Raw genomic sequence first — 25934 nt, 5'->3', positions numbered from 1 at the left:
TAGACAGATGGAGAATAACCCAAAAAGTTAGGAGCCAGGGGTAAAATTCTAGGAGCCAGTGGCTCCCAGGCTACTGGGTTTGTCGAGCCCTGTAGTGAAGTACAATTTAAATGGTGATATAATCAAACACCGCCAAGGGGGTTACTCACACTTTGATGAGCCTAACCGGCTCTGGAGATGGCGCACACCTGGTTTTATACTGCCAGGTACCCAGTATTCATCCAGCAAAACTGAATATAAAATATCACAAATATTTATTAAAAGCATATACAGATAATAAAAAGCCACAATCTTGCTCCCCTTCAGAAGTGGAATAATATGTAGCATGATCTATGATCTATGATCTATCTGCATCCATCCTGACTCAATATCAGTATATACCGCCCACTAAATATATATTGTGGACAGATACCTGAGTGCCTTTTGAATGGGAGCAAGATTGTGGCTTTTTATGTGTTAACGATTCCCTCATGTGTCCCATTCTTTCTGAAGACATGCTGCATTTTCTGTGATGACTCAGATCACAGCATGTTCTGCCTTGGGGGTAACAATTATATATTTCACTGCAAGTGAACATGTACTTTTATAACTATTTATTTGTGTATATGAAATAGCTGGTTTTGTGCTTTGAAACCACAGCCTATTACAATAGTTTGAGCTTGTAGGTAATATCAGATCTTATGTCATCACTTTGTGCACACACACATATTTGTCTGTAAACCAAAGCTCAATATTTAGAGAGAACAATGGAAAAATATAATTTTATTAGTTATCTCTTCTACACCCCACTAAGAGTGTAATTTATTTTGCTGGTTGTGTTTGCATAGCCTGTCAGTTGCCTGGATTTAGGTATAGAAACTTTAAGTATAGTTTGGGATACCACAGGCTAAATCAGCTATTTCAAATGCTGAAATAAGGGTAAAGGAGCTACTTGTTAAAGTTATAGTAAAACTAAGCGTTTAACAAACGCTAGGATTTACCATCACTAAAAATAAACTCTAGTTTGTCATCAATTACTAAAAAACGGGTGCTAAATTCACCCTTTCTGTGCTGAAGTATATTGCTAAAATCAGCGCCTCCAGCCACCCACAGCACAGCACTCTTCTTCAATGAGGTGACGTTTTCACCTCTAAACCTATAGCAGTGAGCGTCAACTGACATCCTAGCACGGCTAGAGGTGGAAACGTTACCTCACTGAAGAAGAACGCTGTGCTGTGGGTGGCCAGATGCGCTGATTTTACAGTTATACTTGAGCACAGAAAGGGTGAGTCTATTTTTAGTAATTGATTACAGAAATTAGAGTTTATTTTTAGTGATGGTAAATCTTAGAGTTTGTTAAACACTTGGATTTACCATCACTTTAACAATTTAACACACTACAGCAGGTAAAATGGATACTTGGGAACAAATTAAAGGGGAGAAAAATTTGGGGTAAACTGTCCCTTTAACATATTGGAATCGATACAGATAAGTGCATCCATATTATAAACTATCCGCTTGAAAATAATAAGTGAATAACTTTTTTCCGCTACAGCTTAATTGATTTTAATAACTTTTAGTTGAAAAAAAAAATTATTTTATTAATATACAAAAGTCTGGCATTAGTTTCGATACCGCAAATAGATCAAGGGGATCACGCATGAAGCTTCATTGTTTACAATGTGACGCAGAGATTAGACTTGCGAATGCGCCCAGTTTACTGTCTCGGGAGCGATCCTAGATGCTGACATAGAGAGCGGGTGGGACCGTTCATTACATTATACGTATCTTAGAGCAGGAAGTACAATGGGGGAGGAGTGAGGTACAGTAACGGTTTTTTACATTACTCAGATTTAGCATTTAGAAACTTTAAAAAAAGATAAAAAAAAGTTAGCAACTTTGTTCATAAACATAACTGAACACAGACATAACTGAAAAACACAAACTGCTGCAGTGCTGAGATCAGAGCCTACAGCACAAATGAACTGGTCAGCAGTCAGACTCTCAATGATCTGAAGCCGACTTAAAAATCTATATAGTGTGGTTTGTCAGTAGGAGTGAAAGGCAGAAAAGGAAAGAAAGACAACCCTTTGGGAGACAAAAATAAATGCAGAAAGTATTCTGAGACTAATACAAAGGAGAAAAGGGAAACAGATGCAGATTAGTAAGCGTTACGCAGGTGTTGAATCAAAAATGGTCCGGCTCCTAACCTTACATTCTTACTTTTTCAAATAAAGATATCAAGACAACGAAGTCGCATCGCTTCTGAAGTTCAAATATTTAATCTCTAAAGGCTGTGACAGACTGCAAGCGGAGCGGTGCGCAGCATGTAGATGCAGCTGTGAGCGCTCAGTGTGTCCTGCCTTTTCATCTCTGAGCACACTACTGCGCCGGGTCACGTAGCTGAAAGCTCAGAGATGAAATATTTGAACTTCAGAAGTGGTGCAACACGGTGCAAAGCGGCTGCTTTGCCTCGCTTGCAGTGTGTCACAGCCTTAAATGCTCAGAGATGAAAAGGCAGGACACACTGAGCGCACACAGCCGTATCTACACGCTGCGCGCCACATCGCTTGCAGTGTGTCACAGCCTTATTTTTTTAGCAAAGGTTTCTGTGCTTTGCAGCTTCTTGACTGATCATTTGTGCTGATGCCAATCAGGGAAAGATATATGCATATGTGCATGCAACATTGAGGGGTCACTTCCAGTTCACAGAATTCTCTTCATTTTCAGAAACACATTTTAGGAAAGGTTGGCAAACTAAATAATAAATATGTACTGAAAAGTCATTTTACTATGTATAATTAAACATTTTATACTACAGTTTCAGTGTTTGCATTTCTTAAAATGGGACAGATATGAGTGCAGTGGTGAAGAGTAGGAGCACAAAAGACCAGGAAAAGACCAAAAGGAATGAGAAAAGGGGGGACATAAAGAACGAAGGAAGAGAAAGGAAAATAAGTGTTAGCTGAAAACAGTCAGAAGTCAGTCAGTCATGTGATGTTTGGAAAGAGAAACAGAAGGAGCGAGTGTGTGAGACAGTAATGCTAAAAAAAGTGAGGGAGAACAAGAATCAATATGAAAGATTTAGGTTAACGTAACTTGCCAAAGATTCCAGCAGCACTACTACAACTCTTATACAGCTTGTAGTTGCATGGGCAAGCATATCAATCCATAAAAGGTGCAACACCATTATTATGCTTTACCTAAATGTGTTTCACAAGGGACAAGGAGTGTCACATTTAGTTTAATTCTCACTGCTGAAACCTCATGTCTAAATCTCAAGGCTTAAACATGTCTGGACATTAAAGGACTGGCTCATTACGGCTGCTTTCTAGTCGCTTCAGCCTTCAGGCAACAACCACCCAGTAAGGTGTCTTTGCTATCAGACATACAAAAGAAAATGTATTTTCTTTACAAGTAAATTAGAAAGTAACATAACAAAATATTCCAATAAAATAATGCACAAATACACAGCTCCTAACTTACCAGATTATTCTACAAATATTTATATGAAACTACCTTTTTGTTGAAAAAGAAATTGTAACTCTCTCTCAAGTACAAATTGCCAACCCCTAAGTATAAATTATGAATGGCTGGTGTACACAATTAGAACTAAAGTTTTTTAAAGTGATAATATTTTGTTAAAGTAATGGTAAACGTTCCCCTTTGTATAAACGGATCCGGAATGTTAGTGATAGTTTAGATGGAGTTTAAATCATCAGTTGTAAGGAAGATGCGCTAAAAAAAAAAAAAAAACAAAAAAAACTTACTTTTAAATCTAGCACTGAATTCCAAACACCTTGGTCTCCGGCCGCCCACTTCAAAGCTACTTTTTTTTTTTTTATGAGCTAATGCTTTGAACTGTTCTCCAATGGGCGCTCTAGCTACAAAAAACAAACAAAAAAAAACAACTTACCGCTAGAACAATGATTGGCGAACAGTTCATACCAGTAGCTCACAAAAAAAAAAAGGTAGTTTTGAAGTGGGCAGCCAGAGCGTGGGGTATTAGAAATTCAGCACGCTACTTTAAAATGTAAGTTACAGAGTATCTTTATTACAAATGATGAAATAAACTCCATCTAAAATATCGCTAACATTCTGGATCTGTTTATACAAAGAGGAAAGTTTACCATCACTTTAATTTAGAAATCAATAGTGCTGCTATGTGCATACATTATTCAAAGTCCTAGCAAAGAAGGCCAATAGAAATAAAGATGTGACTAACGTAAGCCATACCTCACACAATTTTATCCTAAATTGATGCTAACCATGTGTCTTGTAGCTTTTATATCATATACAACAACAATATACCAAATTAAAGGGACACTGAACCCAAAACTTTTCTTTTATGATTCAGATAGAGCATGCAATTTTAAGCAACTTTCTAATTTACTCCTATTAATTTTTCTTTGTTGTCTTGCTATCTTTATTTGAAAAAGGCATCTAAGTTTTTTTTTTTGGTTCAGTCTCTGGACAGCAACTTTTTAATTGGTGGATGAATTTATCCACCAATCAGCAAGAACAACCCAGGTTGTTCACCAAAAATGGGCCGGCATCTAAACTTACATTCTTGCATTTCAAATAAAGATACCAAGAGAATGAAGAAAATTTGATAATATGCGTAAATTAGAAAGTTGCTTAAAAATGTCATGCTCTATTTGAATCACAAAAGAAAAAATTTGGGTTCAGTATCCCTTTAAAGTATATTATATATCAGTGAGGGTAAACGTTCTAATATATGGGGGCCACAGATTAATATATGGCCCATAAGGGTTCTAAAATATTGATTTATGGATATTACAGATGTAATATATATTCTGCATAAATAAAAAGAGAGAAGCGCTCAACCTGGGAATGAACAATAGCATAATAGCTTGTTCTATGGCTAGTTACCACCCAAGAAGCAGCCTCTTTTTGCTCAACATGTGCCTTTCACAGAGAAGAACTTTCCTGTAGCATATCAGTCTGATCCTGACTTAACAGTGCAGGCCAGCACAGAAATACCAGGCAATCCCTCTCTGAACGAGAGAAACGGCAAAACCCCAGACATATTGAGCAAAAAGAAGCTGCTTTTCGGGTGGTAACTAGCCATAGAACAAGCTATTATGCTATTGTTCGTTCCCAGGTTGAGCGCTTCTCTCTTTTTATTTATGCAAATTATGACACTTGGGGAAGTCTCCCCAAGTGTGATGCGGGAATCCAGACGTGGACCCGTTGCTCAGTGTGCCTAGAGGGATATGGCTGCACCTCACTGACGAGGCCCACAATAGGCCGAAACGTACGTCTGGGGTTTGCCGTTTCTCTTGTTCAGAGAGGGATTGTCTGGTATTTCGGGGCTGGACTGTACTGTGAAGTCAGGATCAGACTGATATGCTACAGGAAAGTTCTTCTCTGTGAAAGGCACATGTTGAGCAAAAAGAGGCTGCTTCTAGGGTGGTAACTAGCTATAGAACAAGCTATTATGCTATTGTTCGTTCCCAGGTTGAGCGCTTCTCTCTTTTTATTTATGTAATATATATTCCTTTTTCCTGGGCACAAATTCTCAGTTCTAAATTTTCCATAGGGCTGCAAAAACTAATGCAGGGAGGCTCAAAGGCAACTTGTTGGCCATCCCAGTTATATTTATCTATTTTAATATTGTAATTTGTTATGAATAGTTTGGCTATATCACACTGGTTTTCTGTCTATAAAGACTAATCATTGGGATGCTCACCTATGTCTACAAATGTACTGTCTAGTAGAGGCTAGAATAAACCTGTGTCACATGTAATGTAAAATATTACCAAAATCAAATAAACCACAATCATGAAATAAAAAACAGGATCTTCTGAAGGGCAGCACTCCATGCAGGGTTCAGCAGACCAATCAATTCTGTAAAGTAATAATAAAAAAGGAGGTGCCTCCATTTTATTAATTTATTATGGGGTTTTTTTGTTTTGTTTTTTTAAGTATCTACTAAAGGGCTTTCTCAAATGAGAAATAGATTTTGTTGATATCCTTTATTATGCATCCAGGCAACATAGTTCTGCTCCCATTACTATGTTTTTTCCACCTCATGGTTTATAATTACAGCAAATACCACACCACTGCAATTAAATCAGTGATCGACAAACCCAGGAGCCAGGGAACCATTGGCTCCCAGAATTCTACCCCTGGCTCCTAAGTTTTTGTGTTATTATCCAAATATCGATATACAAATACCACTGTCTGTCTCCTAAACGTATCTCTGGCTTCTTAATATTCTTTCTGGCTTCTAACTTTTTAACAGATTTGTCAAGCCCTGGTTTAAATGGTGAAATACTAAAATGAAGGGCAAGGGTGAATGACAAAATGAAATCCCCATAGACTACAATGGAATGTAAAATTAAAGGAACATAAAATACCTATTTTTTCTTCCCTGATTCATATACAGCATACCATTTTAAACTACTTTATCATTTACTTCTATTATCAAATTGTCTTCATTTTCTTGTTATCCATGGTTGAAAAGCAGGGATGCAAGCTCAGGAGCGTGCTCCTGTCTGTAGCACTATATGGCAGCAGTTTTGCAACAATGTTATAAATTAGCAAGAACACTAGATGGCAGCACTATTTCCGGTCCTGTAGTGCTTCAGGCATGTACACATTACCTACCTTGGTATCTCTTCAACAAAGAATAACTTGAATACAAAGTAAATTTGATAATAAAAGTAAATTGGAACGTTTTTTAAAATTGCATTCTCTATTTGAATAATTAAAGAAAAAATGTGGGGTTCCACGTACCTTTATAAAATCATGGAATTTAAAATTTAAAGTGTCATAACAACAAAACTTGGGAGATAACCTAAACACATATTTAACAAATCTATTCCCCGAGTACAGTTGTAGGTTATGAGAGTGAGATTACATGGGATTATAGATGTTTTCTATGGAATTACAAGGGGAAATGATAAAATTGAATACTCAGACTTTAATGGGGGAACTAAATGTGACAAAGAAACAAATGTAAAAGTCGAGTTTAGCATCCCAAATTCCAGCGCACGGTTAGAAGGTACCAAATCCCGTCGTGGGGAGGGGGGGCATGGATAGGTTCCCAGCAGTGGTAGAGGCGCCCGGGAACAATATTGGAAAAAGAGCGATCTGTTCCAGTACCTACCCCGGGCACCGCCGCAGGGAACCTATCCATGCCCCCCCATCACGTTACCTTTCTGAAGTAATTCCCACGGTAAAGTGTACGTTTCTACTTTCTGAAGTAATTCCCACTGTAAAAATATAACATGTTTAGGTAAATGTGGAGTCGTTCCCGGGGAATTTGGGACGCTAAACTCAACTTTTAAATTGCATAGATGTTTGGCACATAGCCTTAAAAAAATACAGTATCGTGCTCTAAGCCTGAGATTACTTTGGATTGTAGCTCCTAGACTTTAATGGGGGGTAAATTAAATATGGCACACAGGAAAAAAAAATAAGATATCATATAGATATTTGCCACATGTTTTCCAAGTACAGTAGTGGATTCTAAGAGTGAGATTAGAGGGACAGTGCACACTCACAGCTGCAACATTTTGTTATGCATAACCATTGCACTGGCATAAAAAAATAGCAATATATATTGTTTTTTTTAAATGTGTACCTTTCTGTTCCAACTTGTGTACAATGTGATTCTGGGCCACCCTTTGAGAAGGGCAGAGTCAACATCTCCATAAAGAACACCTACTTGCCAATCATAAGCATCATGCAAAATAACCTCAGACGCCCATTTGTATACAAAGCACGTGCATGACTGTGTGACCATGTGTGCTAGTTCACAATAGCCCGGTCATGCTAGTGCTCCAAGGATACAGGTTGCGCACGGTTACGTTATTATAGCTGTATTTGGTACATACATTTGGATAAAGTGGTCAAAGAAGTGCTAATGAAATTTTTATAAGAAACTTTTTCAGATAGTGCGGTTACGGTTAAGCTGGCATGCGTTAAAAAAAAAAAAGTGTATGTTGGGACATCATTTCAGATACCCCAGATAGCACAGTCAAGCAAAGAGAATAGATTTTTTTTATTTGTCTCACAATTCTAGCATTATAGCAACCTTGGCACAAATTTCCACATTCAAAATAGCACTTACATCACTAGGAACAGACCATTGCTTACTGGTTAAAATTGCTATTATTCTTGTGAGGGTACTGCAATAACATAAGCAGCACTGGTCCTAGGGAAAACAATGCAATGAGGCGTCTGTATTTCAATAATATACACTAAAGAGATCATGACATAACTATATCTGTCTAAACAATAAAAATAAAGAATGGCATGGGGTGTTGTACTAGTGTACGAGATACATAAATAGGGGGTGACGGGTGTACGTTACCTGATATAGATTTGGTAGAGCTCTGTACCCTGCTGGGCTTGGTCCGCGCATTAGATGCATGGGACTTCCAGGAGCAACAGGTAGACCCCCTCGAGAGGCCATGGGGTCACAATGGGAGAGCACACCTAGGTATACAGCTTATTCTTGCGTTTACAGGGGTTTGAGCAACCTACTCAAGAGTATAACGTGAGCACACAGCAACCTGCCAGTATAACCCCAGTGTATGTAAAAACTCTTTTGTATGGGAGCTTAGCACTATGCAGCCTCCTCTGTGTAAAGTCAGCTATGTGCAATCACAGCGTGTGTAAATGTATTGCAAGAATGCTACACACTGCTCTAATGTTTAATCTGAGATGAGCCTCCTGCGTGTAAAAGTAGTTTAAATATGTAAATTGAGCAGCGGGCGAACTCCCTCTGTGTGACCCCAGAAATGTGACAGACTCTTCCAATGTTTAACCACAGCACTGTCCAAAGGCGAACATCCTGTTTTTGATCGCACCACTATGTAGCCTCAGTCCTGCGCAACTTCTTCTTGTAAGTGACCCACTGTAAATCTCAGTACTGCGCACCCCTGTTTCTCACTATGTGTAATCCCAACAATGGACAGTCTCCCCTCTAAATCAGCCCTGTAGATCTCCACTTTTTTTGTCGCAGAGCAGCAACTGTCCAGTGTACATAACCTCACTTGTGTGCCGCCTTCCCCTGGATGCAACCACAACGTTATACAGCATGTACTACTGCGTGTAACCTGATAACTGTGCCTCCTCCTGCGCGTAACCTGCCCAGGTGTGTAACCACCGCTCCTGCAATCTCTTCTTCTTCCTGTTGTTGGGTTTGTAGGAAGTTATTGAAGGGGTTTTCAGTTAGTGTCATCACTTCCCAATAGAGAAACAAGCCTCCCCTCTCATCTCTCCCCTCCCCTCTCTCCACACCCTCCGCCATGCCTACACACCCTTTACCCTCCCCACACCCTCTTCATCACATTTTGTCCTCCCATCTATAACCGTCTCATCTTTTTTGGCTATCAATACCGCTAACAGTAGTCACGCAGCGCGAGACTTTGGTATCCCTGGCTGTGATTGGCTGGGACGCTGTTAAGTCGCGCATGCGAACGTCACAGGCCTGAACACAGTTGTGTAAGATCTAGCGACGCCGCTAACTGGCTGGCTTTGTAGGATCTTGATCTAATGTCGCGCGCGCCACTGTGAAAGGTCATTAAAGTGGTTCCGCGTTTCTGTGAGAGTTGTGACTCGGTCAGGGGGACGCGCGCGCCACTGTGAAAGGTCATTAAAGTGGTTCCGCGTTTCTGTGAGAGTTGTGACTCGGTCAGGGGGACGCGCGCCCCCGTAGGACTGAACTTTGAAAGGCGCACGCGCTATGGAACGTCTGGACCGCTTGTCTTCCCTGATTCAGAGGAAGTTTTTAAATGAAACTTTCCGTCGCCACTTCTGTGTAGTGCTGGCTTGTATAGTGGTGGGCGGCTCAATTGTGAAGGAGTTCTCGCCGTTGCCGGACACTTATCTAAGCAACAAACGGAACTTTCTCAATGTGTAAGTCTGGCCGTGTCACTAGGCTCTAACATGGCCTTGGCAAACGCAATGTTTTCCATGCAGCATACCATCTGCTTTATTTGTTTTGAAGGCTTTCAGCGCCACAGTTACATTGATACTTTGTTTGTTTGAAAGAATAACTTTCTAAGCTAAGCCTTGGTTTACATCTGTGCATGTTTGTATAATTTCTACGAAGCGTTCTCCATATAACCTATTGAATTTAGAGCCGTTTCTCAACATTATACTGAATCGTTTTTTAAATATTTGCATCGTTACATTAATTACGTACCTCCCAACATCTGAAAGAGCCATCTGTCTTGTGCATTGATTTTTTTAATCATAGGAATACATTTCCTGTAAATTTACTCTGAAAATTCATGTTTTTTCAATTTCCACAAGAGCCATTCTATAAAGTTCAGAAAACCAACCTTGCTAAAGCCTGCACACTTGTGCTTGATCAGTGTAGTAGCTCACATAGCCTAACTGGCTTCAGCAGATAAGATAAAGTACTTTTGTTTTATTATTCTGCTAGGTCATACAATTTTAAACAACCTTCCGGGCTACTTATATAACTTAATTTGCTTCTTTCTCTTGGTATCCTTTACAGAAGGAGCCACAAAGCACTGCTAGCTGAACACTTCTAGTCAGCCTATTACAAGATAAAGATTCAAATGTGTCTAGTCATTAATCACCAGCTAACTCCCAGTAGTGTAGGATATGTGCATACTCAAAAAAAAATAAAAAAAAGATATCAAGACAAAGTTCATATGAAAATTGACGTGTCTTAAAAATGGCATGCTCTATCTGAATAATGCAAGCTTAAAGGGACAGTCTACACCAGAATTTTTATTATTTTAAAAGATAGATAATCCCTTTATTACCCATTTCCCAGTTTTGCACAACCAACACAGTTATAATAATATACTTTTAACCTCTGTGATTATCTTGTATCTAAACCTCTGTAAACTGCCCCTTTTTTCAGTTCTTTTGACAGACTTGCAGTCTAGCCAATCAGTGCCTGCTCCCAGATAACTTCTCGTGCACGAGCACAGTGTTATCTATATGAAATACGTGAACTAACACCCTCTAGAGGTGAAAAAATGTTAAAATGCAATCTGAAAGAGGTGGGCTTCAAGGTCTAAGAAATTAGCATATGAACCTCCTAGGTTAAGCTTTCAACTAAGAATACCAAGAGAACAAAGCAAAATTTGTGATAAAAGTAAATAGGAAAATTGTTTAAATTTACGTGCTCTATCTGAATCATGAAAGTTTATTTTGGCCTAGACTGTCCCTTTAATTTTGACTTTCTGGTCCCTTTTAAATGGCTTATCAAAGGGTATGTCCTTGAAGTGTAAACCAAAAAAAAATAGTTTCAATGCTTTTTAAACATCCCATTTCCATGTTGATCTTTTGTAATGCATTGCTTTCTTTTGTATACGTAAAGTATGTGTATAAATATATAATGCAAGAGGTGTCCCTTTAAAAGCTAATATTTAACACTTGGAACAAGCTTATAGTCTTGTTTAAATGGCGAAATAAAGAGAAAATAGAAATTTTTCCCTGTACAGGCTGTGCTTATAGTGATGTCTGTCAACAGTGCTTTTAACAGTCAATACAATGTTAACCGAAATATGTACATATTATTGTATAACATATGTTACTATTGCTTTTATCATATATACAGTATATGCTGGAGTAGACTTTGTCCCTGTGAGTACAAAACTAAACCAGCAGACAGGTCACAGGACTATTAAACTCTAGTGTGTATTGCTTCCTATTGGTGCATGGGGATAAAAGGCTAATATACTATTACCTGCACTGGATTCAGCGACATGTGATATTTATATTGTAAAAGACTTTGGGTTAATTAGCCCTGCAATGCATTTTATACTGTAAGATGGTGAGTAATTGTATCAGTGCATCGGGTGTGCTGCAACTATCTCTGGCATACAATAAATTAATAACAATGATGCAGGAGATCAGACATGTTATTACAAATCCGTAGAGAGGCTTACAAAGTTTTTATTCATTTACAGGATTCTTTTGAGGCTATAACACACTATTTACATAGGCAATGTCTATATAATTACTATACCTTTACTTACACAATTATATAAATGTGCATTTACAGATTGCCAAAGAGTGTTACAGCACTCCCAATGCACTGATACAATTACAGGTATACCTCGTTTTATTGCGCTTCGCTTCATTGCGTTTTGCAGATACTGCTCTTTTTACAAACACCACCAGTAAACCAGCTTGACTCACTGAAGGCTCAGATGATGGGTTAGCATTTTATTTTGCAATAAAGTATTTTTTAATTAAGATATAATATGCATTGTTTTATTTAGATATAATGCTATTGCACATTTAATAGACAACATTATAGTGTAAATATATAACTTTTATATGCAGTGCTATAGTCACTTTATTGTGGTGGTCTGGAACCAAACCCGCAATATCTACGAGGTATGTCTGTACTTACCATCTTACAGTATAAAATGCATTACATAGATAAAAATCTTCACCCAAAGTCTTTTACAATATAAATGACGTGGCTGGGCGATATGGGCAAAAATGAAAATAACAATTTTCATAAGTTACTAAAATGCCTTAATTTTCTAAATAAGCTCCCGGGAGGGAGGAGACAGGCTCAGTGGAAGTGAAAGCAGTCTGAATAACTTGCTGCATACATTTAAAGATACAGTGTTGCTTTCTATGCTTATTTAACCACGGATTGTAACACCTTGCATCATCCGCCACAAAGACTGATATAATAGCATTCTTGCTCAATAGTGTAATTCAATATACAGTCTCTTTTGGCAGGTAACAATCAGGATTTGAAATTATTCTCTGGTGCTCGGCTAATAACACTCATGTGGTTGAAGTAAATAGTGACATGCAGTGTTAAATGTATACTCCAACTGGGTTGTTCACAAACACACTTAGTAACATTTAAAAAAACAATAACCAGTGTTTTATATTGGTCGCACAGCTCAGACTCTAAGTAAATATGTGTAATACATTGTATTCATAGTAATAAATATAGAAGTCTGAGATTGTGGTTTAAAACTTAGTGTGCTGCACAGACAACTCCAGGGTACTCACTGTTCTCTGGTCCCACTACGCAGATGGTGGATAAACTGTAACATTCCTCCTCACCGGACCGTGTTTGTTCAGCCAAGGACCCGGGACCACATTAAACTCCTCGGCTTTCTCCAATGCCGTAATTTATGTGTATACTCAATCCAATGAGAAAAAAAGCGTTGCAGGTATTTGTTGTAATAACAAAACCACAGGTACACACCACTCCTCACCTCAGCTGCATCCGCCGCGTTTCCTGCCGCTAAACGGCACTTTGTCAGGGAAAGCAGTCTGAATAACTTGCTGCATATACTTATTCCTGGAGATTTATTCAATAAAATAATTGTTTTTATTTTCAAACACCTACATTACATATATACTGTAAGTATTTAAAGCATTAGCTATTAAACATTTTTTACTTACTGTGTAGATGTATGAAAATAAAAACAAATATTTTATTGGATAAATCTCCAGGTATTTGTATATGCCAGGGCCACATCTGTTATTCAGACTGCTTTCACTTCCACAGAGCCCCCATCCCTCTCCCTGGAGCTTGTTTACTTTAGATTGTATAACCCTGCAGACAGTGGCAGTGCAGTCAAATCTCTGCTTTATCCTGCCCGTAGTGCAAGTTTCTTACTTGCCTCCAGCTTCCAGTCGCATGAGTGAGCAACCCTCCTTGACCACGTGTCTCCACTCTTCTATACCCTGCAATACAGCCTCTTCTAATCGCTGTGTGTGCACAGCTCCTCTGCCTAGCTATATGCTAGGCCAGAACATGTCACTCAATTACCGGTGGCCTGGGATTGGCTCCTTCCATTGTATTCACACGGCACAATCATTGTGACGTGATCTCCCCCCAGGCCCCACACCCCATAAAAACCTGCTGATTCTCGTGGTTTTTAAATCGCAATGGTTAATCGTGGTTTAAAACCGCATATGCGGTTAATCGCCCAGCGCTACATGTGGCTGAATCCAGTACAGTTAATAGTATATTAGCCTTTTATACCCATAATGAAGAGCAGCGCAGTGAATGTCCCACACCAGGGGAAAATGTATTAATAATAAATATGTACTCAGTCAGTGAATCAAGGACACCCCTGCGGAGCTGTTGTGCTAAAAAAAAAATATTTATTTTCCTTTCCTAGCCTCAGCAACACAGGCACATAGCACAGTGTAATCCTCCTGTGTGGTCAATGCCCAGCCCTGATGCACACAGGAGTGTATATATGTATTTAATAATGTTAATAGGAGCCAATAATTATAGAGTACTGTAAATACATATAGACTTAACCCTTACAGTGCCACACTGCAATGCATGTATTCATCAGTGTATGAACATGATTTAACCCCTTGCTTACTGAGGCTGTGTTTGGGATAACATTCACTTTAACAATCTAATGGGAATCAAACGTAGCACTGAACATGCAACACAGATTTAACCCATTGTTTGTTTAATTTAAGAGCTCAACCTTTTTTAATCTTTCTGCATGAGATGAATCTACCATGGATTTCTTTTAGGCCTCCACTCACACACACCCTCCCCCCTGGACTGACTCTCTGTGAGGCGCCGGCCAGAGCACCCATGACCGGCAGCCAGAGTCTCCACCCGCCAAGCCCAGTGTGCTGATTTGCTCCCTTTACCTTCTTGCATTCAAGTTCCCCCGGCCAGTACCTGGCTGTCTGCTGCCGCACCCCCAAGCTTGAGGATTTTACACTGAGCTGCACGGAGTGACTCACATTTACAGTAATTCACAAAGAGGCAAGCGATGCTCGATTCCTCCTCAGATGACTGGCGGTCCTGTGTCCTCACTCTGTTACAGCTGACTGAGACGACACAATCTAGACAGTCACAGAGTCAGTTGTTCAGCGCTGCACGCCACTAAACTTCAGCTGCTGCCACCACCTCACACCACGTGCAGTTGACAATATTACTCTCACCGGGCTAAACTTAGTGTAGCAACAACCCCCCCCCCTAAATATTTAAATGGATAAAGCATCTTATCTATAAAACTGGAATACCTTCCCATATCTCCTATTTTCATAGCACACAAATTGTGTGTGTGAATACTTACATAAACTAGGATGTAGAAGTCTTGAAACTAACAAGACTACCATGTGAGGCTAAAAGATGCTCTTAGAAGCATCATATGATTCTTGCAAATAAAAACTAAGGACATGACATTTGAATGAAGGCCTGCTATTTAAAATGAGGGGATATAAGTTTTCATGGGCATTTGCATTTGTTTGAATGCCAAATATGGCTGCAGGAAGTTATTTTCGGCATTTGATTTTTTTTTGTGTTAAAGTACAACACACAAACATCTGGATTGGAGTTATAAGATCTATTTTTTTGGCCATGAAAATTATAGGGATTTCTTTATACCCATCTGTACGGTGGAGTTAGCAAGGAGTTATTTCATGTTCCTTGTTTGTATTCACATGGTTCTACCAGGTGAAAGCTGTTGCCATAGTGTTCACCAGATTGGCGTGCGTAACCCTTAAAGGGTCAGTGTACACCAATTTTTATGTAACTGCATGTAATAGACACTACTATAAAGAAGAATATGCACGGATACTTATGTAAAAGTCAAGTAAAAAACCTTTTAAAAATTCACTCTTGATGAGGTTAGGCTGGGACGCCCAGTGAAAGGGACTGGGAAATCAGGAGGAGCAGACATCCCCCTGCCCCTTCCCTGCATATGAAAAGACAGATTATACAAACGGGAAAAGCAAGATCTGTAGACCTGAGTCTACATCTGATACTTTGGGCTTGGTTAGGAGTCTGGAAATCGTCAAGTTAAGATAAGCAAAACTGTACAGTGTTACAAAAATACTCCCAGATAGGTTATATAAATGTATCATCTGCAAAGAAAAATCTAGTGTACAATGTCCCTTTAACTTGAAAGAGGGGACATTTGTCTTAGAAATTGTCGTCTTTTACTGAAATGAGTTTTCATGCTACTCTAATAAGTAAATAAAATATAGACCCACACACGTATATGATTGTGTGCATAATTAAATAAAACACTAATAGACTTCACTCACAGTTTGGACTGCATGGCCTGAACAGTTTGCATCCTGTTCTATGTGCACTTTCAGTAACCTGGGCAAAACTCTGAGTAGAAGGAGTTAAAGGACCAATAAGCATAGCATAATAGCACACTCAATAAATGCATAATAAATAGACAATGTAAAAGCACTTTGTTTTAATTTTACATGAGTAGTAAATTTCAAATTGCAAATTTCAAAGTTTGTTTTTTTTTTCCCCTTCATGACAGCCATCGGCCAATCACTAAATGCATATACCTATAGTCTGTGAATCTTGCACATGCTCCGTAGGAGCTAGTGCCTCAGAAAGTGTGCGTATAAACACAGGCAGCTAAATCCAGAGCAGACTGGATGCAAAATCCAGTAGGGATTAGCACTTTATGGGCTAGATTGCAAGTGGCATGTGCGATATTGAAATATCATTCCCATGTTGACGGTAAACACAAGCACAAATTAAATTTGCACTTGTCAGGTTAATGCAATTGAAGGCCTTGTGTAAAGGGTTAGGGCTTAATAAAAAGTTGCACCAAGCACAACATAAATACATTAAAATAAAGTGTTACACTCATATATAAAATATCTAATAAAAATTATTCATATAAATTAAAAGGTATATGACAAGGGGGGCGATTTATCAATGTCCACCAGACATCGCTGAATACCAACCGCATATGCGGTCGGCATTTAAAGTGAAGGTCAATTTGGATCAATTAGTGCCCGGTTTTTAATAAACCTATTAAAAACAAGGGCACTTTAATTTATCAAAATTGACATTTCACTCCTTTTCTTCAAAAACTTACCTTTTAATCCTGAAAGCCGCTCCAGCGCTTCCCCCGGCCGACAGAAGCCTCTTCTTACGTCAGAAATGGCGAATCCAGCTTCCTCCAATCACTGCTTTCCCCCCAGGGGCATCATGGCCTGATGCAATGCAGTGATTGGAGGAAGCCGGATTCGTCATTTTGGACCCGCAAAGAGGGCTTGCAACGGGTGGAGGAAGTGCTGGAGCGGCTTTCAGGATTAAAAGGTACGTTTTTGAAGAAAAGTAGTGAAATGTCAATTTTGATAAATTAAAGTGCCCTTGTTTTTAATAGGAGTATTAAAAACCGGGGACTTATTCATCAAAATTGACCTTCACTTTAACATTGCACAAGCAGTTCAAGTGAACTGCTTGTGCAATGCCGCCCCCTGCAGATTTGCTAGCAGGGGGTGTCAATCAATTAGATTTTATGCGATCAGGCAGATTGATGTCCACAGCCTCAGGGGCGACGGACGAGTTAAGGAGCAGCGGTCTTAAGGCAGCTTAAGACAAATTTTAAATAATCTGAATAATAATTGCTAAATCCCGTTCCTCTTTAGTTATAGTCAGTAATGTACCATTGACACTCTAATTGGCCTTTGGGTTTATGTAACATATCTATAATTTTGCTCTTGGTAATATTACATTTCAGATCCTATTTATTTGCCCAGTCCACCAGTTTTTAATTTTTTTTAATATTACTGTTCATTTGATCAACCCCTCCTGGAACATCAACTCGGTTATACATTTTTGTATCATAAGCCAACCTTCCCCTGAAGCCCTCTTCTAATATCAAGAACTGACCCTTGGGGAACACCACTAGTAACTGACCCCTCATTTGAATGTACTCCATTAATTGAAACCCTCTGCCTTCTGTCCTTAAAGGTACAGTATACACACATTTCCATATAACTGCATGTAATAGACACTATTATAATGAATATTATGCACAGATACTCATAACCCCCCCCCCCCCCCCCCCCAGTATAAAACCGTTTAAAAACTTACTTAGAAGCTTCCAGTTTAGCTCTGTTTAAAAGGTTACTGGAACACCCACTGCAAGTGGGAAATAGCAGACAATCCCCCTCCCCCTTCCTTTGCATATGAAAAGACCCTTTACACAAACGAAAGCAAGCTGGAGTAGGTATCTGTCGGTATTCTAAAACTTTGGGGCTTGGTTAGGAGTCTGAAAATCGGAGCGATGTTATTTAAAAATACGCAAAACTATCCATTTAAAAAAAACAACAAAAAAACTGTGGGCTATATAAATGGATAATCTACAAAACATTTATGCAAAGAAAAATCTTTTGTATAATGTCCCTTTAAGCCAGTATTCTGCGCACTTAAAGTGATGGTAAATCCAATCGTATTACAAATGCTAGGATTTACCATCACTAAAAATATACATGAATTTTACTTATTTTGTACACTCACCCTAGCTGTTAGGAAAGCATATCGCTAACACAGCGCCTTCTCCAATGAGGTGACATTTAGACCTGTAGCCTGGCTAGGATGTCGGCTGACATGCACGGCTATTAGTCTAGAGGGGAAAACGTCACCTCATTGAAGAAAGTGCTGTGCCTTGGGCAGCCGGAGGCCCTGTGTTAGCAATATGATTTCCTAACAGCTAGGGTGAGTAGTGTAACACTGTTTTTTAAAAAATGAGAGAAACTCATGTTTGTTTTTAGTGATGGTAAATCCTAGAGTTTGTCCTTTTGTCTTCTAAGTTGTTTGTCTGAAGGTTAGACAAGTGTTTCCTTTTAAAAAAGTTTCCATTAATTTCCCTGCAGTTGAGGTCAATTGGCCCATAGTTATAGTTAATGGGTTTTACTGTTTGTTTTTCACATAGGGAAAAATGTTCTATGTATTTTTTAATAAGTGTGTGTTTGTGTATATATGTATGTATGTAAGAGCTAGGAAAGGGAGGGCACTCTCAGGATTTATATACATCAAAGTTAGTTTATTGTTTATAACAACAACAACGTTAGAAAGTCATAAGGATAGGTCGACGTTTCGGCTTACATAGAAGCCTTCATCAAGACAAATGAACAACTCACAACGGCGACTTGCAGCCGCACACACCACCACCAGCAAAACAGTTTTGCTGGTGGTGTTGTGTGCGGCTGCAAGTCGCCGTTGTGAGTTGTTCATTTTTCTTGATGAAGGCTTCTATGTAAGCCGAAACGTCGACCTATCCTTATGACTTTCTAACGTTGTTGTTGTTGTTATAAACAATAAACTAACTTTGATGTATATAAATCCTGAGAGTGCCCTCCCTTTCCTAGCTCTTATCTACAATCCATTGAGGATTGCACCCAGGTGCTTCATTATTAGTTGAACCTGGAGTGCTGGAACACGTGCTAATTGGATAATGTGTGTGTGTGTGTATATATATATATATATATATATATATATATATATATATATATATATATATATATATATATATATATATATATATAAATAATTTTCTTCTATGTGAATAACATTGGAATGTAAAATATTCATAACTACCTTTTGAGTTGGCGCAGTTGGTCTAACGCGGTATCGGGTTAGTGAGCAATAAGTAGTAGTGGTTTTCCATTGAGGATTGCACCCAGGTGCTTCATTATTAGTTGAACCTGGAGTGCTGGAACACGTGCTAATTGGATAATGTGTGTGTGTATGTGTATATATATATATATATATATATATATATATATATATATATATATATATATATATATATATATATATATATATATATATATATATATATATATATATATATATATATATATATATATATATAATTTTCTTCTATGTGAATAACATTGGAATGTAAAATATTCATAACTACCTTTTGAGTTGGCGCAGTTGGTCTAACGCGGTATCGGGTTAGTGAGCAATAAGTAGTAGTGGTTTTTTTTTTCTTCTCAGTATGCACACTCCATTGAAGTCTATAAGGAGAAGTTAGTGAGGTCTCCATATTCTAAGTCTTGAAGTTAGTGCGTGTCAGGTTTTGCACGCAGGCAAACATTTTACTTTCAATTTGTAATACGCTCACCAACCCACGCACGCTTAAAGTTTACTTCTGGCGGTGTTGGGACATAAGCAAAACTGCTAAATAGTGCACCACTTGTAATCTGGCTCTATATCTGTTGAACAAGTTGATACCTACCAGGTGAGTGACCCCTCTTCCAGGTGGAATGAACCATGCCCTTTTTACAACATTTAAACTGCCTTCCCCTAAATGCTACTCAATCTTAGTAACCTCTATCTTGGGATGCAAAGAACTAAGTTCCTGTCCTCTACAATGAAAATGTTAGTGCTTGCTTATCCCCTACCCAGCTGTGTGTAGGAGTGAAGCACTTGAGGCGCAGTCACATTGGGGGCTTGTTATCTGAGATTGGTTAATCAGTTTCTTCTGAGATGTCTTGTTTAGGCTGGATGGTTCTCCTGTTGATGCTCTATATTGCCCTGTCCTGTTAAGACTTTGTTTTAAATATGGTGGACTGATTTTTAGTGAAAACTTTTAACAAGTCCCTCAGCAAGATGGTTTAAAACCTTATTTTAAGCCTGTATGGCTCTTAAATACTAATATCTGAATATTTGGATACTCTTGAGATAGATATAAATGTACACTACCGGCCATTGTTTCCAATTTTATAATGCCGTTTTGAAAAATATATGTGAATTAGTTTGCAAGATCATAAAATAATCTACATGTTTCTTAAATATACATGAATAAATTTAAATGTTTTTAAGTTGCAGAATCTAAGTTCATTTTTTTTTAATAATTCCTATGGTTATGTCAAACCTAATTTGATTAGTCTTAAACCTAGGAATACATCTCTTCTTCTTTTATACACCAATTCAGAGTTTTCTTCCTTTTTTCTTTCAGAGAATTTATTCAGAGTTGGAATGTCTGTTCACAAATGAAATGTATAGGACAGGGAAGGTCTTCATCATATCGGCACAATAAATCAGAATGATGTTGTACATCTGATCCTCTTTTGAGATGTTTGGGTATAATATATTTTATACCATTTCTTCAGCCGTAAGGACTTTTACAAAAGTACCTTTATTGCGTACATTTTAGAATAAAGGAATTTTTGTAAGTCACTATTTGATGCTATTCTTCATGATGCTGATTGATAAGAGTCCAATGCCCTTTTTATTTATTTTTTTGTAAAATGTATCTATTTTTATAAACTGTCTTTCTGGGAACATTCTTCAAACACAAAGATTGATGGTTTTTCCTTCTCAATAAATTCAGGACATTAATCTATATCTAACCAGTTTGTTACAGTACAGTTTCTTCACAGCCAGAACTTGGATGAAGGTCTCAAGAAAACTTGCATCAACAATAGCATGGTCTGAATCAGTGGAATAGTGCTTGTCTTTCCCGAAAAATTAATTTTCCTTCTTATCTCAAGCAACAACTGGATTGGTGACTTCAGGCGCCTTCCCTGTACAGAATGCCTTTTGGAACAAGATTAAAGGGACACTGTACTCTAGATTTTTCTTTGCATACATGTTTCGTAGATGATGCATTTATATTGCTTATCTGGGAGTGTTTTTGTATTTTTAAATAACAATGTGCTGATTTTCAGACTCCAAACAAAGCCTCAAAGTTTTAGATGTATACTGATGTCTACAGATCCTGCTTGGGTCTTTTTATATGCAGGGGAGGGGGGTCTGCTCTTCATGCTTTCTTAGCCCATTTCAGTGGATGTCCCAGGTTAACCTCATCAACAGTGCTACATTGGGAGTTTCTAAGGAAGTTTTTTAAAAGGTTTATATCAGATTTTTAGGTCTGTATTTGTGCATATTCTTTATAGTAGTGTCTATTACATGCAGTTATATGAAAATTAGTGTATAACTGTCCCTTTAAGATATATTTCAGAAATCTAGGCTGGGGAGCAACCTGTCAGACATTTGTACAGGAAGTTGGAATCCAAAACAATTGGTAAGCCACCTTTATGGTGGTAGAGGGTCAGTTTCTGCTAATTCTTTTTGGAGTAAGGGTCACGGTAATTAACGAGCATGTGAGCCAACATATGAAACTTTCTGCATTTTTAAATTTTATTTAATTTTTTCAGGGCTTGATACACCACATAGAAACAAGTGCTGCCTCCCTACAAAATGCCTTCATCCTGCTCTAGTTTTTTTTCTACACGTCTCTTAGGCCCAACAGCTGCATCTTTGCACGTCAATCAGATTCAGCTTACTCTTCACTTCCTTCCAACTCTTCATTCCAAACAAAGGTTCCATTTTATTTAAGTCGCCATGGCCACCTGGGCGCAATTACATATACGGCGCAGGCTTCAGCGCAAGCTCTGCAACTCGCGCCGACCGTAATTTTACCTCGCACATCGGGCTATAACATATACGGCACCTGCAGTTCATAAAGTGCCGTAAGTCGGATAAACTAGCGATGTCCAGAAATGAGCATAAATACAAATTTCTGGAGTCACTAGTGACTTATGGCACTTTAGTAACTGCCGGCGCCTAAGAAAAATAAAAAAAAAATCTAATCTCCCTTAAAAGTCTAACACGCCTTCCAAAAATAAGCCCGACACGTAAAACCCCCTATATCCGCAAACCCCCCTCTCACAACTAATAATAAATGTATTAACCCCCTTAACCGACAACCCCCTAAAACGCAATAAACCTAATTAAACTATTAACCACTCTATCCGCCATCAAACCCACACCGCAAGTAATAACTAAATTATTAACCCCTAAATCCGCCAACCCCATCATCGCAAACTACCTATCAAAAGTATTAACCCCTAATCCGCCATTATCCCACAACGCAAACTATCAAAGTATAAACCCCTAAACCGCCAAAGCCCACAACGCAAATAAATAAATTACTAAGCCCCCTAGCCTAACACCCCTAAATGAACCTAAATTACAAAATACTAAAGTTACTATTAAAATAAAAAAAACTAACACTACTTTAAAATAAAAATAAACTAAGTATAAATTAAAGGGCCAGTCAAATTCTGGTGTAGACTGTCCCTTTAAGCTAAAATTACAGAAAATAAAGTTTAACCCCCAGGTTAATACTCGCCATGCTGCGACCTCTTCTTCCAGGAACAATGCGGCGCAGGGCAGAGATTAAGACCGGCGACCCTGGAACTGAAGACCAGCTACTGCGGAGCCATGGAGCATGGAGGATCCTCTTCGTACAATCACCGCCGCACACTGGATTGAGAATTCAAGGAACGCGATTAAAAATGAATTCCTATTGGCTGATTTGATTCTTCAAATTCAAATCGGCCAATAGGATGAGAGCTACTGTTTTACTGTTCGGGGGGACTTTGTTTATTTTTTGTAAAAGAGCTGATTTTCTTGGGGCAATACCCTGCAAAAAGCCCTTTTAAGGGCTACTGGTAATTTATTCTTAGCGTAGGGGGTGTTTTTATTTTGGGGGGCTTTTTATTTTTATAGGGATTAGATATAATGTTTTTAAATTTGGTAATTTTTGTTTTTTATTTTATGTAATCTTAGATTTTTTTATTTTATGTAATTTTAGCTTAAAGGGACAGTCTACACCAGAATTTAAATTTTGATTAGACTGTCCTTTTATACTTAATTTATTTTTAAAGTAGTGTTAGTTTTTTTTATTTTAATAGTAACTTTAGTATTTTGTAATTTTGGTTCATTTAGGGGGTATTAGGTTAGGGGGCTTAGTAATTTATTTATTTGCGTTGTAGGCTTTGGCGGTTAGGGGTTAATACTTTTATAGGTAGTTTGCGATGTTGGGATTGGCGGATTTATGGGTTAATAATTTAGTTATTACTTGCGGTGCGGGTTTGATGGCAGATATAGGGGTTAATACAGTTTATTAGTTATTGCGGTTGACAGGTAGATAGATATTGCGCATGCGTTAGGTGTTAGTTTATTTTTGCTGCCAGTTTCAGGAGTTACGGTGCTCCCAAACTCAGCGCAAGGCCTTCTGCGGCTGCCTTGTATGGCGAAGTGAAAATGGAGTAAGATTTCTACATTTTTACCACGTAAGTCCTTGCGCTGAATATTGGATATCGATTTGCGACACGGCCCCATGTTAGCCATGTTGCGGCCCGACGGGTGAAATATACGTGCCGTATTTATATGCAGCGCTGTATATAGGATACCAAACCCGCACAAAAACCAGGCGTCGCCGACTTTTGCGGGTTACGCCGCATATGTAATGGGGCCCCTGGTATCTAATATGGCAAGTCTTGGTATTAGGTGTTTGCTTGTAGCTTAATGCTTGCCAGCACACAATACTATTTATTTGAAAGTGAGAAATCTGTTTTAAATACCTATATATTGTACGGTTTATGAGCGTCCGTTCAGCCACCTTGTCATACCCTTCTTACAGGGATAGACTGCTTCCTAGAGGGGCATGTTGCCCTTTAGCAAAACGGAAGATTCCATATTGTGAGCTGTAGTATTGTTCCAAGGAAAGCAGTGATTTATTAACCTAAGGAACCAGAGAACAGCTCCTACATTTAACTGTCTTTCATATATTTTACACATGTCTGTAAAGAAATTCCTTTCTTACAACGGTACTATTCCTTTTAGGCTTCCCAACCTTTTTTTAGGCCTTCATGGAAGGAATAATTAGCCTACTTGCTGCAGTGTATTGCTTATTTATTGCTAGAACACATATTATATAGATAAAAGTATTGAGTTCACTTATTTCAGCCATGCCCTTTGCTAACAGGTGCATGAAATCCAGCACCTAGCCATGAAATGTACATAGACAAACATTGATCGTATAATTGGTTTTACTGAAGAGCTCAGTAACTTTCTGCCCTGCTAGATTTGTCCCAGTCATCTATAAGTGCTGTTGTTGCATATTGCCTACTGTAAAGTTTGGTGAAAGAGGATAATGGTTTGGGCTAGGCCCCTTAGTTCCAGTAAAGGGTCATCTTAATGCTACAGTTTACAAAGACCTAGACCAGGGGTCAGCAACCTTCGGCTCCCAGATGTTTTGTAACTACATTTCCCATGATGCTCAGATAGCCTAAAGAGTGTCTCAGCATCGTGGGAAATGTAGTTCCAAAACATCTGGGAGCCGAAGGTTGCTGACCCCTGACCTAGACTATGGGGTGCTTTCAGATTTGTGACAACAGTTTGGGGAAGGCCCTTGACTATTTCAGCATGATTGTACCCAAAATGATGTCCATGTGAAGGAAGTTGAGTGGCCTACACAGAGACCTGACTTAAACCCTGTTGAACACCTTTGGGATGAATTTGGAAGCTGATTGCGAGCCAGACCTTCCTATCCAACATCAGTGCCTGACCTCACAAATTAAATTTTGGATGAATAGGCACAAATTCCCACAGATACACTCCAAAATCCTGTAGAAAGCTGGTGGCTGTTATATGCCCATTGTTTTGGCATTGGATTTCCATGAAGCTCATATAGGTGTGTTGGTCAGGTGTTCACATACGTTTGACCATATAGTGTATGTATCTCTCAGCCTCACAGTTTTGTCTTAACAATAATTGTCGTCTGAAAGAATGTCGATAAATATTTGATATTCACTTTTTACAGAAGTCAACTTTTCTTAAGATTTAATCAGACTTTATTGCTCAAATAATAATTCTCATGGCGCATATGGGAAACTAAATTCTTATGAAATGTCAAGGTAATCATTATCTACACAATTAAAATGTCAAAACATTTCATGCACTTTACTTTCTGCACAGTTTAGTTTATATTGTGTACTCAAGTAAAGGAGTAGTGTGCGTACACAACCATATGCTTTGCTAGAACACCAATCACCCATATACTTACTGCACGTAAGCTTTTCATGTAATCAGTGTCTGTAAAAGTGTTGCAAAAACTCCCTGTCCAGGAATAACCATTATTTAGTTTGATGAAGGAGGGGATAAAAGTATCATAGCCTCTGCTGAATATGCAAAATAAACAAGCTATAGATCTCCTATGTTTGTAAACTTTTCTATTTTCTGTGCCCATGCAATTACATATATTAAATATTTTAAACTAGATTGCAAGCATTGATTTTTATTTTTATAAGACTTTAAAATATCTTGGTACAACTTAACTTTCCAACTTGACCAACTAGCTCAGCAGATGACAGTTAAAGGGACAATCTGCACCTTGGTCATCTTAAAGTCTTAC

The 25934-nt window shown here is 38.4% G+C and overlaps 2 protein-coding genes across 2 annotated transcripts in view; one reads left to right on the top strand and one right to left on the bottom strand.

Annotated features, from left to right (window-relative positions):
• Positions 1–9381, bottom strand: part of SMARCD2 (SWI/SNF related, matrix associated, actin dependent regulator of chromatin, subfamily d, member 2) — an 84029-nt gene extending 74648 nt beyond the window's left edge. The window contains exon 1 of the mRNA XM_053699705.1: positions 8324–9381. Coding sequence (XP_053555680.1) covers positions 8324–8425 — 102 coding nt within the window. The 5' untranslated portion in view covers positions 8426–9381. The remainder of the gene's footprint in view (positions 1–8323) is intronic.
• A 73-nt stretch (positions 9382–9454) lies between these two features.
• The window catches only part of FITM2 (fat storage inducing transmembrane protein 2), a 35868-nt gene continuing 19388 nt past the window's right edge, over positions 9455–25934 (top strand). Inside the window, exons 1-2 of the mRNA XM_053699715.1 lie at positions 9455–9534; positions 9607–9873. Coding sequence (XP_053555690.1) covers positions 9701–9873 — 173 coding nt within the window. The 5' untranslated portion in view covers positions 9455–9534; positions 9607–9700. The remainder of the gene's footprint in view (positions 9535–9606; positions 9874–25934) is intronic.

The sequence above is a fragment of the Bombina bombina genome, chromosome 1 (genome assembly GCF_027579735.1).
Source record: "Bombina bombina isolate aBomBom1 chromosome 1, aBomBom1.pri, whole genome shotgun sequence".
NCBI classification, from domain to species: domain Eukaryota; kingdom Metazoa; phylum Chordata; class Amphibia; order Anura; family Bombinatoridae; genus Bombina; species Bombina bombina.
The sequence above is the reverse complement of the archived record's forward strand: the minus strand, read 5'-3'. Positions and strand labels throughout refer to the sequence as shown.